The sequence below is a fragment of the Mastomys coucha genome, unplaced genomic scaffold (genome assembly GCF_008632895.1).
Source record: "Mastomys coucha isolate ucsf_1 unplaced genomic scaffold, UCSF_Mcou_1 pScaffold16, whole genome shotgun sequence".
Classification (NCBI taxonomy): Eukaryota; Metazoa; Chordata; class Mammalia; order Rodentia; family Muridae; genus Mastomys; species Mastomys coucha.
The window spans coordinates 40,846,453-40,864,200 of record NW_022196898.1 but is presented as its reverse complement, the minus strand read 5'-3'; the positions used below and the strand labels follow the sequence as shown (position 1 = coordinate 40,864,200).

The 17,748-nt window shown below is 38.5% G+C and overlaps 2 protein-coding genes across 2 annotated transcripts; both read right to left on the bottom strand.

The window, feature by feature from the left end:
* Window positions 1-6,440: 6,440 nt before the first annotated feature.
* On the bottom strand, window positions 6,441-6,650 carry LOC116094144 (small proline-rich protein 2H-like). The gene has a single exon (XM_031376084.1). It carries the CDS (start codon window positions 6,648-6,650, stop codon window positions 6,441-6,443), a length of 210 nt encoding a protein of 69 aa, XP_031231944.1.
* Window positions 6,651-16,996: 10,346 nt separating this feature from the next.
* Window positions 16,997-17,293, bottom strand: LOC116094142 (small proline-rich protein 2H-like). Its single transcript, XM_031376083.1, has one exon. It carries the CDS (start codon window positions 17,291-17,293, stop codon window positions 16,997-16,999), a length of 297 nt encoding a protein of 98 aa, XP_031231943.1.
* Window positions 17,294-17,748: the final 455 nt, after the last annotated feature.

Genomic DNA, 17,748 nt, shown 5'->3' with positions numbered 1-17,748 from the left:
AATATTAAAATCTGTAAGGGGAAAAGACCAAGTCACTTATAATGGAACATATTAAAATTGAATGTCAACAATAGAAATTGAAGGAAGCATAAACTCATGGAAGCTAAACAGTTCCATACTAAATGAAAATTGTGTCGAGAAAGAAAGAGAGAAAGAAAAAGAAACTTTGAAACCATAACATACCAAAACTTATGGTATACAAGAAAAGGGTAATGTTCACAGCATTAAATACCCATATTTTAAAAAAATGGGAAAATCTCATACTAATAACTCAAAATATTTAAAACATATATCATACCAAGAATAGATAATAGAAAATAGAATCAAACTCAGGGATGAAATAGGTGAAATATGAACATAAAATGATACAAGGTATCAAAGAAAGAAAGGTTGATCCTTTGAAAGAATTTTATTAGATATTTTCTTTATTTACATTTCAAGTGTTCTCCCCTTTCCTGGTTTCCCCTCCGAAAACCCTCTATTTCTATCCTCCCTCTGCTTACCAACCACTCTCTCCTGTTTCCTGGCCCTGATATTCTCATACACTAGGGCATAGAGGCTTCACAGGACCAAGGGCTTTGCCTCCCATTGATGATCTACTAGGCCATCCTCTGCTACATATGCAGCTATAGCCATGAGTCCCACCATGTGTACTCTTTGGTTGGTGGTTTAGTCCCTGGGAGCTGTGAGGGTACTGGTTAGTTCATATTGTTGTTTCTCCTACAGGGCTACAAACCCCCTTTAGTTCCTTGGTCCTTTCTCTAGATCCTTCATTGGGGACCCTGTACTCAGTCCAATGAATGGCTGTGAGCCTCTACTTCTGTATTAGTCTGGTACTGTCAGAGCCCCCCAGGAGACAGCTATCTCAGGCTCCGGTCAGCCAGCACTTGCTGGCATCCACAATAGTGTCTGGATTTGATGATTGAATATGGGAAGGATTTCCAAAAGGGGCAATCTCTGGACTGTCATTCCTTCAGTCTCTGCCTCACACTTTTTCTATGTAACTCTTTCCCTAGGTACTTTATTCCCCCCATTCTAAGGATCGAAGTATCCACACTTTGGTATTCCTTCTTCTTGAATTTCATGTGGTTTGTGGATTGGATCTTGGGTGTTCTGAGCTTCTGGGCTAACAGCAACTTATCAGTGAGGGTATACCATGTGTGTTCTTTTGAGATTGGATTGCCTCACTCAGGATGATATCTTCCAGTTCTATCCATCTGTCCAAGAATTTCATAAATTCATTGTTTTTAATAGCTGAGTAGTACTCCATTGTGTAAATTTACCACAGTTTCTTTATCCATTCCTCTGTTGAGGGACATCTGGGTTCTTTCCAGCTTCTGGCTATTATAAACAAGGCTTCTATGAACATAGTGCTATGAACATGCATGTTAGAGCATCTTCTGGGTATATGCCCAGGAATGATATTTCTGGGTCCTCAGAAACTGGGTTTAATTTTCTGAGGAACTGCCAAACTGATTTCCAAAGTGGTTGTACCAGCTTGCAATTCCACAAGCAACGAAGGAGTGTTCCTCTTTCTCTACAACCATGCCAGCATCTGCTGTCACCTGAGTTTTTGATCTTAGCCATTCTGACTGGTGTAAGGTAGAATCTCAGGGTTGTTTTGATTTGCATTTCTTTGGAGACTAAGGATGTTGAACATTTCTTTATGTGCTTCTTAGCTATTCAGTATTCCTCACTTGAGAATTCTTTGTTTGGCTCTGTACCCCATTTTTAATGAGGCTATTTGGTTCTCTGGAGTCTAACTTCTTGAGTTCTTTGTATATATTTGGTATTAGTCCTATACCAGATATAGGATTGGTAAAGATCTTTTTTCCAATCTGTTGGTTGCCATTTTGTCCTATTGGCAGTGTCCTTTGCTTTACAGAAGCTTTGCAATTTTATGAGGTCCCATTTCTCAATTCTTGATCTTAGAGCATAAGCTATCGGTATTCTCTTCAGGAAATTTTACCCTGTGCCCACCTGCTCGATGCTCTTCCTCTCTTTTCTATTAGTTTCAATGTATCTGGGTTTATGCGGAGGTTCTTGATCCACATGGACTTGATTTGCATTCTTCTACATGCTAACTGCCAATTGTGCCAGCACCATTTATTGAAAATTCTGTCTACAAATTCAAAACAATCCCATCAAAATTCCAACTCAATTCTTCACAGAGTTAGAAAGAGCAATTTGCAAATTCATCTGGAATAACAAAAAAACTTAGAATAAGGAAAACTATTCTCAACAATAAAAGAACTTCTGGTGGAATCACCATCCCTGATCTCAACCTGTACTACAGAGCAATTGTGATAAAAACTGCCTGGTATTGGTACAGTGACAGGCAGGTGGGTCAATATTATAGAACTGAAGACCCAAAAATGAACCCACACACCTATGGTCACTTGATCTTTGACAAAGGAGCTAAAACCATGTAGTAGAAAAAAGACAGCATTATCAACAAATGTTCCTGGTTCAACTGACAGTTAGCATGTAGAGGAATGCAAATCGATCCTTTGACAAATTTAACAAGAATGACTAATGAAGAGAGAGAGAGAGAGAAAGAGAGAGAGGGGGGAAAGAGAGAGTCAAAATTATTAAGATTAGGGATAAAACAGAGATATAGAACTATTACAATATTAGAACAGACACTGAGAAAACACAGAGAATTATGCAGACATATTTTTAAAAATCAATATTCTACAAAGCTAGGAAACCTAAAACATTGGGATTAATTTTTTTATATACATGACCTACCAAAGTTAAATCACAATGAAATAAACAATGTGAACAGACCAAAACTGATAGTAAAGTAGAATTAGTAATTAAAAATATCTTGAATATAGAAATCTCAGGGACAGATCAATTCAGCCAAAATTTTATAAGACTTTTAAAAAGTAATTAAAACAAATCTTCCTCAAATTATTCCACAAAATGGAAACCAAGGGAACATTTCTAAATATTTTAATGAAGTCACTATTGCATACCACAAACCACTTAAAGACTCAACAAAAAAGAAAATTATAGCTCAATATATATTTTGAGAATAGAAAGAAAATTTGGGTGAGTATCCTTCTTTTCTAATACCCTCTACTCTAATAGTCTATAAAATCTATAATCTAATATAGAAAATCATATATTAAAGCATAAAAGGTTCTACCAGGAAACTTCTACTGTAGATAAATTCATTCAGCAAAGTAGAAGGACACAAGATTAACACACAAAACTCAGAAGCCTTTCTATATAAGAATGACAACGATATTGAGAAAAAAAATCCATGAAACAGTATCTTTCATAATAGCCTCACAATTATCTTGTAATGACTCTAACCGAGCAAGTGAAAAACACTTGTTTAATTAAAAGTTTCAGGCAATAAAGACATCAGAAAATGGAAACACATCCCATTTTTGTGAAGCAATATGGTTCATTTTTTGAACTGATTTGAAAAATGACCATCTTACCAAAAGCAATTGACATATTCAGTTCAATACATATCAAAATTCCAACAAAACTCTTCACAAAAATAGAAAAGCTGATCTTAAGCTCATATGGAAAGACAAAAAACCCAAGATATATAAAAAAATATGACCAATAAAATAAATAAATGCTGGAATTAACACCATCTCAAATTTCAAATTATATTACAGACAGAATTTTACTAATTAGTCCCATGGCAAGAGAAAGAAAAGTTTGGTTGAGATTTCGGGGATACATATCTGTCAATATTTATGTTCTTAGTTTTTACATTTTGAATATTCATAATGAGAAGGAAACCTATGCACTTGAGATATATCTATGTATTTGTTGCTGCAAATGCACAAAGCATGGGATTCATCCCCAGTACTGCATAAAGAATCCAGAGTGGAGTAAGCCTGACATTCAGCACTTGAAATATGAAGTCAGGAAGACAAGAAATTACATGAGATCCTAGTTCAAAAAAACAAACAAACAAACAAACAAACAAATAAAAACCATGCAGTTTGTACTGTGTCCTTCTTCGGATAGCACATTCTTTCCTGGGCCTTCTTTAATTGGGTTTTCTAGAATTTTAGGTATATATAAGTATACACTAAAATTTATATATATATATATGTATATATACATATATATACACACATATATATATACAGACATATGTATATATACAGACATATATAATATATATATATGAATATATATATATGAATATATATATATATATATATATATATATGAATGATATGGTACTTAACAGTTTTAGTTTTAATAAGAAAAAAATTGTTCTCCATTTTCCCAGAAGTAGAAATTTATTAACAACCCCATTGTCTCATAAGAGGAAGTAAACTATTGGGACATGAAAGTTTGTCAAAGGTTCACAAATTCTGTATTTCATAGCCTAGCTGGATAGCAACTTCTCTCAAGGACAAGAACTCCCAGTGATGATGGCACTGGGTAGGTTGGTGACACAATCATATTTTCTTGGATTTAATCATACTTCAGCCATTATAGTGAACATTCAATAGCTAGGATAACTTTGCTATATTCACCCTAGGGAGAAAGTAAAGTTGACATATAGGAGTTAAAGGTCTTATTCCAGTTGGGCAGTGGTGGTGCACACATTTAATCCCAGGACTTGGGAGGCAGAGGCAGGTGGGTTTCTGAGTTCAAGGCCCGCCTGTTCTACAGAGTGAGTTCTAGGACATCCAGGGCTATACAGAGAAACCCTGTTTTCTTTTCTTTTCTTTTCTTTTTTTTTTTTAAAGTTCATATTCCAAGGGGTCACTTGACAACTGAAGGCTGGATAGGAATTTGAGCTAGTGTGGAAAGACTTTTGCTTTGTGACTCCAAATCTAGAGACAAACTAGTTGGGAGAGCAATCAATCATAAAACATGACCATTGTTAAAAACAGAGGGTCCATTAATAAACATGAGATTCATCTAGGGAAGAAGTGAAATATAAGAAGACATAGTCCTAAAATTAGCTTTTGAATTCCCAGGTAAGTAATGACACACTAATGGTACTTCATGATAAATTTTGGCTTAAAATCTCCACTGAGGTGACTTCCTCTAAGTCCTCGTTCTGAGATTTCTGACCTTTGACTCACATGTATAGGAAAAATGATGGTATTTTTTTGCAAAGACAAGTCATTGATATATTTAAGAGTTTCAATGTCTAACATTAAAAATAAACATAGCATCCCTAGATTTAGGAAAAATACAGAGCCAACAACTTTGAATCCCATTGCTCCAAGGTATAAATGAGTAGAGTTAAAATAATATCCAAGTCCTATCAAGGACATAGAGAAAAAGAACTCAAAAAACACTATCCACAAGATAGTAGATTAGTATGAAAATGACTATTTTCTTTCCTCCTGAAAAACAACAATAAAAACAGAACTAACATAAGATTGAATGACAACACTTGTGTTTGTATACAAAGAGGACAAATAGAGCATACCTTAAAGATATCTGTATGTCCCTTTTTACTGCATATAACATACAAGTCATCTAATTAGAATAGGTGCTTATCAATGGATGGCTGAATTGAGAAAATATTACAGATATGTGCACCAGAGTAATACTCTGCCATAAAGGATAACATTATGCTGTATTCATGCAACTGATACAACTGAGTATCATCATGCTAAAATAAATATGGACATTCTAAATAGAGGGTGAGTATGTTTGTCTTAAATATAAATTCAGAATAAATTACCAAAGGTACATTAATGTACATGTGTAACTATTAGGGTAAATTAATGGAACTAGTGCGACCAAACACATTGGGTGTAGGTGGAAATATGATCCAAGTTGTACAAGTATGGCTGAACATCACATTATCTTCTTAAGAGAGCATATCCTAAAAGAGAGATTATAGTTATATATAATGAAATATATAAGCAATCAAACACTAAGTATTCATTATTATGTTCCAAAATTATGTTATTAAAAATTATTGTTATGATCCCAAAGTCAAAATGCAATTGACTTGTGGATTAAAGGATAAAAACAAAGAAACATGTATTATGAAGGCAATAATGTGAGTTTTAGAAAAACACATGAATATCATTAATAAAATTGTACTTTATTCAGGAAATAGAACACCAGTGACAATCAGATTTGGAAAACATACTTTGAGGGCACTGAGACAACATCTGCTGATCTTCCCTTGGAGCATCTGTGATACTGGCCCTGAAGAAGTGCCATTTTCAACAGTCTCTTCATAACAGCATGCAAATAGTCTCATAGAAATGCCTGTGTCTTAAGACCCACGAGGTGCATAAAGAGTGGAGAAGATTCTTTTGCATCCATAACAGGCTTAAATGGAAGATTGAAGTGTTAATATGGAGTTATGTAAGATGGATTCCATTCTCTTCTCTTGGTTTTGAGGACTGCTGAAACCCCCAATTGCTCTTGGGTGGGCACTTCTGCTGGCATGGAGGAGAAGGTTGCACAGGGGGACATTGCTACTGGCATGACTTAGGGGGACATGCCTCAGGGCACTTTGGGGGAGGAAAAGGCTCTGGACACTTTGGTGGAGGACAGGACTCTGGGCATTTTGGAGGAGGGCAAGGCTCAGGGCACTTTGGAGGAGGGCAAGGCTCAGGGCACTTCTGGGGTGGGTACACAGGAGGAGGCTGGCAAGGCTGCTTGCACTGCTGCTGTTGATAAGACATTGTACTGGAATCTCAGGATCTGAAAGAAAGTACATGAAAGTATTCAAGGGTGATCAATAAAGAAGTATATGGAGACTTGGAACTTCTGGTCCATTTTTCTCTCCTTGTGTGAAAATTATTCCTCTACTCCTGTTTTAAAACATCGTGGTTTTTCATTTTCCTGTCAGCAATATGTTGCAGTTATCTTGAGAAATCCTGCGTTGTGTCATTACTTTATTCAGGATAAACTATTTTATTCTAATAAAACAAATAAGTCTCTTTTCACCCAGAAACACCTTCAAGAAAGGCAGTCTCAAGTTCTGGTGCCCTGAACAAACTGGAAACCAATTCATGCCCTCCACCTCATTAACTGTATCACCCTGGCAGGTTGTCTGGGATGGGACAGTAAAGTACCTCTGAGGAAAATCCCAGGTTCTAATACCTGCTAAGGTATATGGCTTTTTAAAGACCACCATAAATGTGTATGAAAGAGAAATTTACTGTTTAACCACCTACCTAATGAAAAGTCATTTATCCATTGCTAAATTTCTGACTGTTATATAGGTACAATTCATCTCATGATCAAAACTAGACTCAGGATACTTGCTCCCTCAAAATTACTACAGCAAATAAGAAGGCCATAAAGACAGACCAACTCAAGAAATAACATTTACCAATTTCTCCAAAGTAGAGCAGGACTTGAGTACAAAGTGATGCAGCCAAGGACCTCTTTATAGAACTTAATAGAACTGGCTTCCCAACCCAGTGGAAATAGAAGTGTTTAATAGTGGGCAGGTCCAAGAATTTCCCAACCAAATGCAAATCCATGCCCAACTGGCTTATCCAGAAATCTGCAGAATTTGAAATACCCTGTTCCTGGACATCACTGATTCAGTGCTGTGACTCACCAGGCAATCCCCCTTTTATGGTTTCAGTAAGATCTGATGCAGAAAGTGTAACTTTTTCTTACTGATTGTCTTAGTTTTCTTTCTTGATTAAAGACATATTTTTTCTCTATTGCAAATCGTGTCCTGGTTGTTCTATTTCAACTCATTGCCATTCTGTTGTGCATTTGCCCATTTACACTCCTGCTTTCTAGGTACTTACCTATGGTCTGAAAGAAGAGAGTTAAAGGGGACCATGGGTGTTGTTTCAGCATCATCTTCCACAACCTTGTTGCAAAGATAGATCATATCTCCTGCCTGGGTTTGATTCCTTTTTGTGAACAATAAAAAATAATATGTGTCCTTCCAAGGGGAGGCTCACAGCCTTGGGCCCTATCCTGACCCTCTTCAGGAATGTCCTATCAAATGACACATTAGCAGTACATATTTGGACTCATCTTGATTACAACTGCAAGACTGATTATCATGACAGTGCATGAACTAAAATTGCACCTATCATAAGTATGTTCTTGATTAGCATGAAGACTCATAGCCACTCATAGTTCATTAAGTGAAGAGCTGTTGAGATTCCTTGGGGTACACAGCAACCAATGTTTATCCCTGAACTTCTATAAGACACAGTACACACATACACACACACACACACACACACACACACACACACACACACACACACACACACACACACACAGACAGACAGAAAAAGCATAAATCTTACATTTTATTCTTCCATGTAGCTACCTATAACATGTCCTGGACTTCTAATATTTATTAATAAATCTTGGTTACATAAAACTGAGAGAATGATTTAAAATTTTATGACTTAATTTTTGGTTGACATTATAACTGTTTGGGAGAGAACAAGGCTCTGACACTGTAAGGGTAGGTACACAGGAGGAGGCTGGCAAGTTTGGGAGAGAACAAGGCTCTGACACTGTAAGGGTAGGTACACAGGAGGAGGCTGGCAAGTTGAAGGGAACTGTTATTGGTAAAAACAGTGCTGCAGTCCCAGGATGTGAAAGAAAATATGTGACACTTCTCCAACAAGTGATCCCCACAAAGAAAGAATAAAAAAAATGGAATATCAGAGCTAGTCATCAATTCCAATTCTACCTCAGTAGTTCCTGAGTTTTCCTTTTATTTCAACATTTTGTTTCATTAGTCTAGGAAATCTTCCCTTTTCTTCAATGAGAAAATGTCTTTGTTCAAAGTGACAAAGCTATAGTGCTTGGAGAAAATAGCATCTTTAAAACAGGCAATCTGAAGTTTAAATTTTAAAACACTCAGAAATCTCAGTGATGACAGTAACTGCTGTCAGTATTACCACTTGGAATGTCCCAGGAAGTTTTTTTATAATTGGATATTTTATTTATTTACATTTCAAATGTTATCCCCTTTCAGGGTTTCCCCACCACAAACCCCCTATCTCATCTCCCCTCCCACTGTTTCTATAAGGGTCTTCCCCCACCCACCTACCTACTCCCACCTTATTACCCTGGCATTCTCCTACACTGGGACACCCACCCTTCACAACACCAAGGGCCTCTCCTCCCATTGATGTCAACAAGCCCATCCTCTCAGCAAACTGCTATATCAGGCTTCTGTCAGCAAGCACTTTTGGTATCTACAATAGTATCTGGGTTTGGTGTCTATATATGGGATGGATCCCCATGTGGGGCAGTCTCTGGGTGGCCTTTTCTTCAGTCTCTCCTCCACACTTTGTCCTTGTATTTCCTTTAGACGGGAACAATTCTGGGTTAAAAATTTGGAGATGGGTGGATGGCCCCATTCTCCAACCAGGGCCTTTGTCTAACCTCTGGTTATGGTCTCTACAGGTTCTCCCTCCTTTTTCTGAGCAGGGGATGATATACAGAGGGTCAGGAATTTGAACAGAAGTGTGTAGCAGTGGTGATTGGGGAACTGGGGTTAGCCACCAGTAAGTCCCAAATGCCAGGAAAGCAAGAGGTTCCTTGGACCCAATGGGGTTGAGATAAGCTGAAATACCTAAGAAGTTAATTAGTATAAACCAAAACCCAAAAATTCAAGGATCTGGAACCTGCTAATTGGGACAACAAAGGTGTTTAAAGAAGAAAAAAGAAAGTAAGAAAAAGAGAAAGAGAGAGAGGGTAGAGAAAAAAAAGAAAGAAAGAAAGAAAGGAAAAAAGAGAAAGGGGGAAGAAAGGGAGGAAGGAAAAAAGGAAGGAAGGAAGGGAGGGAGGGAAGAAGGGAGGGAGGGAGGGGGGAGGGAAGAAGGAATGGAGGGATGAGGAAGTACTATTTGGTCCTGGAAAGCTGGTTTATATCTGGAAGAGAAAGAGTAGAAAGAGGAAGATAAAAAGGCCTTTAACTCCTCCCAGCTTCACTCTGAGAGGCAGATGGGCACTGAGTCAACCTAAGGGAAGCATGTCAGCTTCCTGTGGCTGTCAATGCTTTTGACAGTAAGGAAGGGTTCAACCAAGAATGCCACTGTCCATGTCCCTAAAGGGAAAGAGTCATCACAGTTCATAACCTGAGGGCAGATGGTGACAAATGCACCAACAGTAGATGGCTCATAAAGGCTGTACACATACCACCTGGCCAGGTGAGCAGGAGACTTACTCCTCTCCATATTTACATACAACATGTTACATACATACATCATCCTAGGAAAATATCTGGCTTCTGCCATGACAAATTACAAAACTTCGTACTGAGTTGTTGTGAATTGAGAGTAACACAGAGACCATTACACCCAAGTTTCTTCTTCTGAATGTAGCCCACTCAGAAGTGCATAAAGAAAGGGTGAAGGGGAAATGATGGAAAAGGACGAATTACATTGTTATAGGAGATGGGAGGGCAGAATACATCAGGGCATATACAGAGGGATGATCAACATTAAAGTTCTTGATTAAAAAGTTCTGCAGAAATATACTATGCTAAAAGCTTACTAAAAGATATACATATATAAATGGTTTAATGAAGTTACATTACAAGTGGAGCAGGGACAATAGGAGGGACACTACCATAAGTAGTCACTATGTACTAGAAAATACAAACCTGAATACAAATAATAAATTATCTCTTTTTAGTTAGCCAGTGGGGTCCATAGACTGATCTTACTCTCTTGCAGGAATCTTGACTTGCCTGTAATCTTGTCTATCCTCTAGAACAACATGGTAAGACCCTGTTGCTGTAAAAACCACATGCTTAAGTCAGAGAACATGTAGAGACCTAGTAGATACTCATCTAGATACTACATCCCTTCTCGACAGCCCTCATGGTTCTGGAAGATGCTATGCACACTGCTGAGAGAGAGAAAAATAATCACCAAGTCTCACCCAAATCTCTACGCTGAGGGTACAACGAGTGGCTTGACACAATGTGCCCACTCTTATGAATGCAGCACAAATGCCTGGGTGGAATCAATGACTTTCTACTTGGATTTGAGTAAGATTCTTCCCCATGAAATGAAGTACATGCATGCCACCCATAAAGGAGAGAGAATCTGTAGCAAGGGAGGATATAGCCCTCCTTTGGGATAATTCAATCAACACCACTATTCTCATAATGGACAAATCAATACAAAAATCCCTTGTGACACTTCTATAATCATATAAATATATATCTCATTTCTGATCAGAGAAGCTTTTACTTTCAGTAGATTATTAGCACAGAGACCCTCACCTGATCCATGGTTCAGAGAATAAGAAACTTGTGTGTGTTTAACATAATGCTAATGGAAGAGTGGGAAGAAATATTCTGAAAGCAAGAGGTAGAAACGTTTTTTCACTCAACCAGGCCATTAAATAATTGAACTCATAACTATTGAGACACTGCACATAAGTCATGTGAAAGCTCAAGCCAGAGAACAACTCAGCATGGGAGAGAAAGGAAGTATGAAATTTCACCACTAGCTGAGGAGCTATCGGTGGTTGATAGCTTCTGGGAGAGGAAGAGTCAGTGTTCTTCAATGATGTTATCCTTGGTATGTTGACCATACAGAGTAGGTCCTACTATCTACAATGGTTGGACTACACAAACTGGGATTGATAGAAAAGGGACAAGCATATAGAAAAGAACACAAAGTTGGGTGGGAAGAAAAGCAAATGCACAGTGGGTAAATACGGACCGTTGTTTATAGGCACCTGAGTGACTACCATCAAAACTCATTGTATAAAATTCTAAAAGAATTAACAAAGATAATACTTTAATAAAGGTATCTTGTTAAATGACATAAGCCAGTCTCCAAAGACAAGTATGATGTGTTTACTCTCATATGTTAAATGCAATGGATGAGGATGAATGCACTCTATGCATATTGAAATGTGATGAAATGCTTCACCTTTTACAATTATATATGCTAATGACATTGGTTTTAAAACAGAGGCTACTAATTTTCACAGCTCTGGCACCCAAGTCAGAGTAGCATGAGTCTATTTCCAGGCTGAGACACTAAGATTAAGTTCCTTCTAGATAAGCTCCATGAAGAGCTATCACAGGTGGACAAGGACACACAGCACATTTTCTTCAAATATGAACCTTCATGGCATGAGAACATACATGCACACATACTTGAATACCCACACAAATGTCAATGTAGCTGTCATCTATCATTGCACTAAATATTTGAGTTTCTTAATTTTCAGTCAAATGGTGCTGTGCTCAACCTGAATATAGTTTATCCTGTTTTTCTAAGGTTTTGCATGACTCAAAGGACAAGCATGGAGATGAATTTTGAATGTTTTCTCATTTCTTCATTTAATTTCATACTTTATTATGATATTATGCATGCTACCAAGAAAAGTCCCTAAAAACAATCAAGATTCTACACTAACAGATGCAAAAAATAAAAACAAGCAACAGGATATTCTATCCAGTGTAGAAAGAGTGAGTCAGCATGTTCTGACTAGTGTCAGCAATGGCCCACACACATACAGCAGGCACTTTGACATTCACTAAACCCAGAATCTGCCTGACACGCAGAAACAAATAAAGACAGAGCTTGTGACCAGGACAGCCAATCTGTTGGTGCCAGCTGTGCAAGTCAAGCAGCTACTAGGGATTGAGAGGACAAGGGCAGAGGATATAAGAGCACTCTCCACTATAACAATAAATGAGTCTCCAGTTTCTGGCTATTATAAACAATGCTGCTATGAACATACTGGAGCATGTGACCTTATTACATGTTGGAGCATCTTCTGGGTATATGCCCAGGAGTGGTCTAATTGGGTCCTCTGGTAGTACTATGTCCAATTTCCAGAGGAACCGCCAAACTGATTTCCAGGTTTCCAAGGTTGTACCAGCTTGCAATCCCACCAGCAATGAAGAAGTGTTCCCCTTTCTCCACAACCTTGTCAGCATCTGCTGTCACCTGAGTTTTCTATTCTAGCCATTCTGACTGGTATGAAGTGGAATCTCAGGGTTATTTTGATTTGCATTTCCTTGGAGACTAAGGATGTTGAACATTTCTTTAGGTGCTTCTCAACCATTCGGTATTCGTCAGTTGAGAATTCTTTGTTTAGCTCTGTACTCCATTTTTTAATTGGGTTATTTGTTTCTCTGGAGTCTCCAGAAACTGGAAACAACTCAGATGTCCCTCAACAGAGGAATGGATACAGAAAATGTGGCACATCTACACAATGGAGTACTACTCAGCTATTAAAAACAATGAATTTATGAAATTCTTGGGGGAAATGGATGGATCTGGAGACTATCATCCTGAGTGAGATAACCCAATCAAAAAAGAACACACATTCTCTGATAGAGTATGCATTCTCTGATAAGTGTATGCATTCTCTGATAAGTGGATATTAGCCTAGAGAATCAGAATACACAAAGTACAATCTACAAACCACAAGAAACTCAAGAAGAAGAAAGACAAAAATGTGGATACTTTGTTCTTTCCTAAAAGGTGGAACAAAATTCCCATAGAAGGATTTTCAGAGACAAACTATGGAGCAAAGACTGAAGGAAGGACAATCCAGAGACTGCCCTACCTGGGAATCCTTCCCATATTCAATCATCAAATCCAGACACTATTGTAGATATTAGTAAGTGCTGGCTGACAGGAGTCTGATATAGCTGTCTCTGGAGAGGTTCTGACAGTACCCGACTAATACAGAAGTAGAGGCTCACAGCCATCCACTGGACTGAGTACAGGGTCCCCAATGAAGGAGCTAGAGAAAGGACTCAAGGGTCTGCAGCCCCTTAGGACGAACAACAATATGAAGTAACTAGTACCCTCAGAGCTCCCAGGGACTAAAACTCCAACCAAAGAGTTTACATGGGGGGACTCATGGCTCCAGCAGCATGTGTACAGCAGAGGATGGCCAAGTTAGTCATCAATGGAAGGAGAGGTCCTTGGCCCTGTGAAGGTTCTATGCCCCAGTGTGGGGGAATGCCAGGCCCAGGAAGTGGGAGAGGGTGGGGTGGTGAGCAGGGGGAGGTGAGAGGGAACAGGGGATTGTTTTAGTTTCTTTTTTTCTTTTGGAGGGCAACCTGGGAAAGGAGATATTGTAAATAAAGAAAACATCTAATAAAACAACAACAACAACAAAAAAAATAAATGAGTCTGCTTCTGCTTCTGATCAGACTCCCTGAACCCATGTCATTGATTCTGTACCTTCTTACCTCCTACACCCAAAGACTATTTGGGAGGGGGATTAAAGGCTAGGAAAAAAAATACAGGGCTTACATTGCTTGGCTAATATAGGGGAATCACTTTCCCTACATTACTGCATTTATTTGGATTTATGATGATGTTAGTACCCCTGTTGGTGATGGGCATGGAATTGTTGATGAACATTAATATGGTGCTATTTCTGGGAATATAATAGTGAGGATGACAAAATATTGGATAGACAGTGGTGGATGATGTGAAGCCTTGCAATTCAGTGTGTATGATAATGATGGTGGTATTGGTGATGGGTGGTCGTGGTGGTGGTGGTTGTGATGATGATGATATGATGATACTGCCAATGGAAGTAGGGATGATAGTGACAGTAGTATAAACTGTGTGGAGCAGCGGATTCTAAAACTAATACTTCATACTAATATTATACCTAGGATTTTACAAATCAAATGGCATATATTAATTCGATTATTACCAAAGACAAGCTTTCAACATGATTACAAATTTTTGTAACTACAACAAGAAAATATTCAACATCTTTAGCTGCTAGAGAAATTAAAACCAAACCCACACCAGAAGATTATTATACCAGTGTAAGAATTAGTACCACCCCCATCCCATGGGCAAGAACTAACCCCTGATATTATTAATGATACTCTGCTGTACTTGCAGACAGAAACCTAGCATAACTGTCCTCTGAGAGGCTTCATCCAGCAGCCAGTGGAAAGAGATGCCGAGACTCACACCCATTAAATAGAGCTCAGGGAGTCTTCAGGAAGAGTAGAGAGAAGGATTGAGAGACTGAAAGAGGACAGGGGCTGCACAGGAAGGCTGACAAAGTCAATTAACCTGGACCCTTGAGGTCTCCCAGAAACTGAACAACCAATCAAACAGCAAGCTTGATCATTGTTAATAATCATCAAAAATTCTTAAATTTTTGAATCCCAGATCAATAGTCCCAACCTTTGTTTCCTTAGAGCAGAAACTAAACACAAAACAAAAGCACAAAGGATTTACACAACCCTGTTATTCATGAATAGCTGGGCACAGCTCTCGGGCTTACCTGGTAGAACAGACAGCAATCTTTAATAACTGTTTTTGTGTAAGAACAGAAAGATGACAAACTACTTAAATTAAAATGACTCCTTACAAAGGTTTAAAATTATATATAAGTAAAGTGGTTAGCTCTCTTTAATTAATATCTTTCCAGGCATTATCATCTCCAATTCTTCAAATAACTAAAAAAAAAAAAAAAACCAAAAAACCAAAAAACCAAAAAACCAAAAAACCCAAAAACAAACCTAACTTTTTATGTGTTTTTATATCATCTTTATTATTATTATTATTAGATGTTTTCTTTATTTACAATATCTCCTTTCCCAGATTCCTCTCCAAAAGAAAAGTAAAAATAAAAATAAAATAAAGTAAAATAAGAAAAAAAAATAAAAATAAAAAAAAACAAAAACTAAAACAATCCCCTGTTCCTTCCCCCCTCCCCCTGCTCACTACCCCACCCTGTCCCACTTCCTGGCCCTGGAATTCCCCTACACTGGGGCATAGAACCTTCACAGGACCAAGGTCCTCTCCTCCAATCATCAAATCTAGACACTATTGTGGATGCCAACAAGTGCTGGATGACAGGAGTCTGAGATAGCTGTCTCCTGAGAGGCTCTGACAGTATATGATTAATACAGAAGTAGAGGCTCACAGCAAACCATTGGACTGAGTACAGGCTCCCCAATGAAGGAGTTAGAGAAAAGACCCAAGGAGCTGAAGGGTTTGCAGCCCCTTAGCATGAACAACAATATGAACTAACTCATACCCTCAGAGCTCCCAGGGACTAAACTCCAACCAAAGAGAACACATGGGGGGACTCATGGCTACAGCAGCATGAGTATAGCAGAGGATGGCCAAGTTGGTCATCAATGGGAGGAGAGTATCTATATCATCTTTTACTTCTCTAATATTTGTCTCCTCATCTTAGCAACGCCATAGTCTCATATCATCTCTTTTTAATACTATTTGTTTCTAAATCATATATAAATTTCTATTTTTTCCATCCATACCTTTTTCTTCCTGAGAACACTTTAACTTTCTATCCTTGATGTCCCCAGGTTGACCCTGGCTAATTAATACAGCAGTCATTGGACTAGAAGGTACATGTGTCTCCTCATGATTCCAAATTCAAGGTCAATCTAGCAGTGAATTATTTCTACAAAGGACTATGTAGGCTTTTATGGCCTTTGTGGCTATGTTGTCTAGATCCTTCTTGTGGTTCAAAAGGCCAAGCAGAAGACCTGTTGCTTGTCCTACACAGCCTCATGACCACTTCCATCCCTCATTCCTGAGAACTGCATTTGTTTCATTTATTATGGCATGATTAGCTCTGAATAATGGGAGAAATATATTCTCTGGAAAGATATATTAAAAGTAAAGTAGTAAAGACAGCAGATCAGCTTCAGGAGCAAGAGCTGTATGATATCTCCTCTTTCACAGCCATACTGGACTAAGCATAAAATAAACAAGAATACTTTCAGCAAGTTAGTACTTTATTCAGGAAATGAAAAAACAGTGACAACTAGCTTGCCCAAGTAAGAGAGAGATTTGAAAATGGCCTACTTAACCATGGAAAAAAGATCATTCTCAGCAGCCCCTTTACAGCAGCAGGCTTATCATCTCAAGTAAATGCCTTCTCTATCAGAGGTAATCATTGCTATTTATAAGGAGGTGCTTCATGGAGAAAATTCTTCTACATCCGTGACAGCCTCTGAAGGGAAGATGCAAGTGTTACTATGGAGGTATGTGAGATGAAGTTCCTTCTCTTCTCTTGGTCTTGATGAATGCTGAGGCATTCACTTGCTCTCGGGTGGGCACTTCTGCTGGCATGGTGGAGGAGGTTGTACAGGAGGGCATTTCTGCTGGTATGAGGGAGGGGGACATGGCTCAAAACAAGGCTCAGGGCACTTTGGCGGAGGACAAGGCTCTGGGCACTTTGGAGGAGGACAGGGCTCTGGGCACTTTGGGATTGGGCACACAGGAGGGGGACAAGGCTCAGGGCACTTTGGAGGACAAGGCTCAGGACACTTGGGAGTTGGGCACACAGGAGGAAGCTGGCAAGGCTGCTTGCACTGCTGCTGTTGGTAAGACATAGTGCTGGAGTATCAGGATCTGAAAAACATTACATGAAAGTGTTCAGCGGTGATCCCTAATAAGATTAATGGAGACATGGAAAATGAGGTTCATTTCTCTCTCTGGGCATTAACATGATTCCTCAACTCCTGTTTTAGGAGCCTCTGCCTTTTTCTTTCTTGACAGTAATCTGTTGCATGTAGCCTTGGAAAATCCTCATTTGAATCATGCCTTTTTTCAGGAGAAAGTATTTTGTTCCAATGTAACAAATAATGCTGTTTACACAAAGAAACACTTTCAAGACAGGCAGTCAAACTCTGGTGCCCTGAGAAATCTCAAAACTAATTCCTGCCCCCCTCATTATCTATATCATGACAGCAGATTGTCTGGATTTGTGTTAGTAAAGGACAGCTCAGGAAAATCTCAGGTTCCAATACCTACATATGATCTATGACACTTCAAAGAACACCAAAAG

What these genes read in the sequence shown, in the direction of transcription:
- LOC116094144 (XM_031376084.1), bottom strand. Translation starts at nt 6,650, where the DNA reads ATGTCTTATCAACAGCAGCAGTGCAAGCAGCCTTGCCAGCCTCCTCCT.
- LOC116094142 (XM_031376083.1), bottom strand. Translation starts at nt 17,293, where the DNA reads ATGTCTTACCAACAGCAGCAGTGCAAGCAGCCTTGCCAGCTTCCTCCT.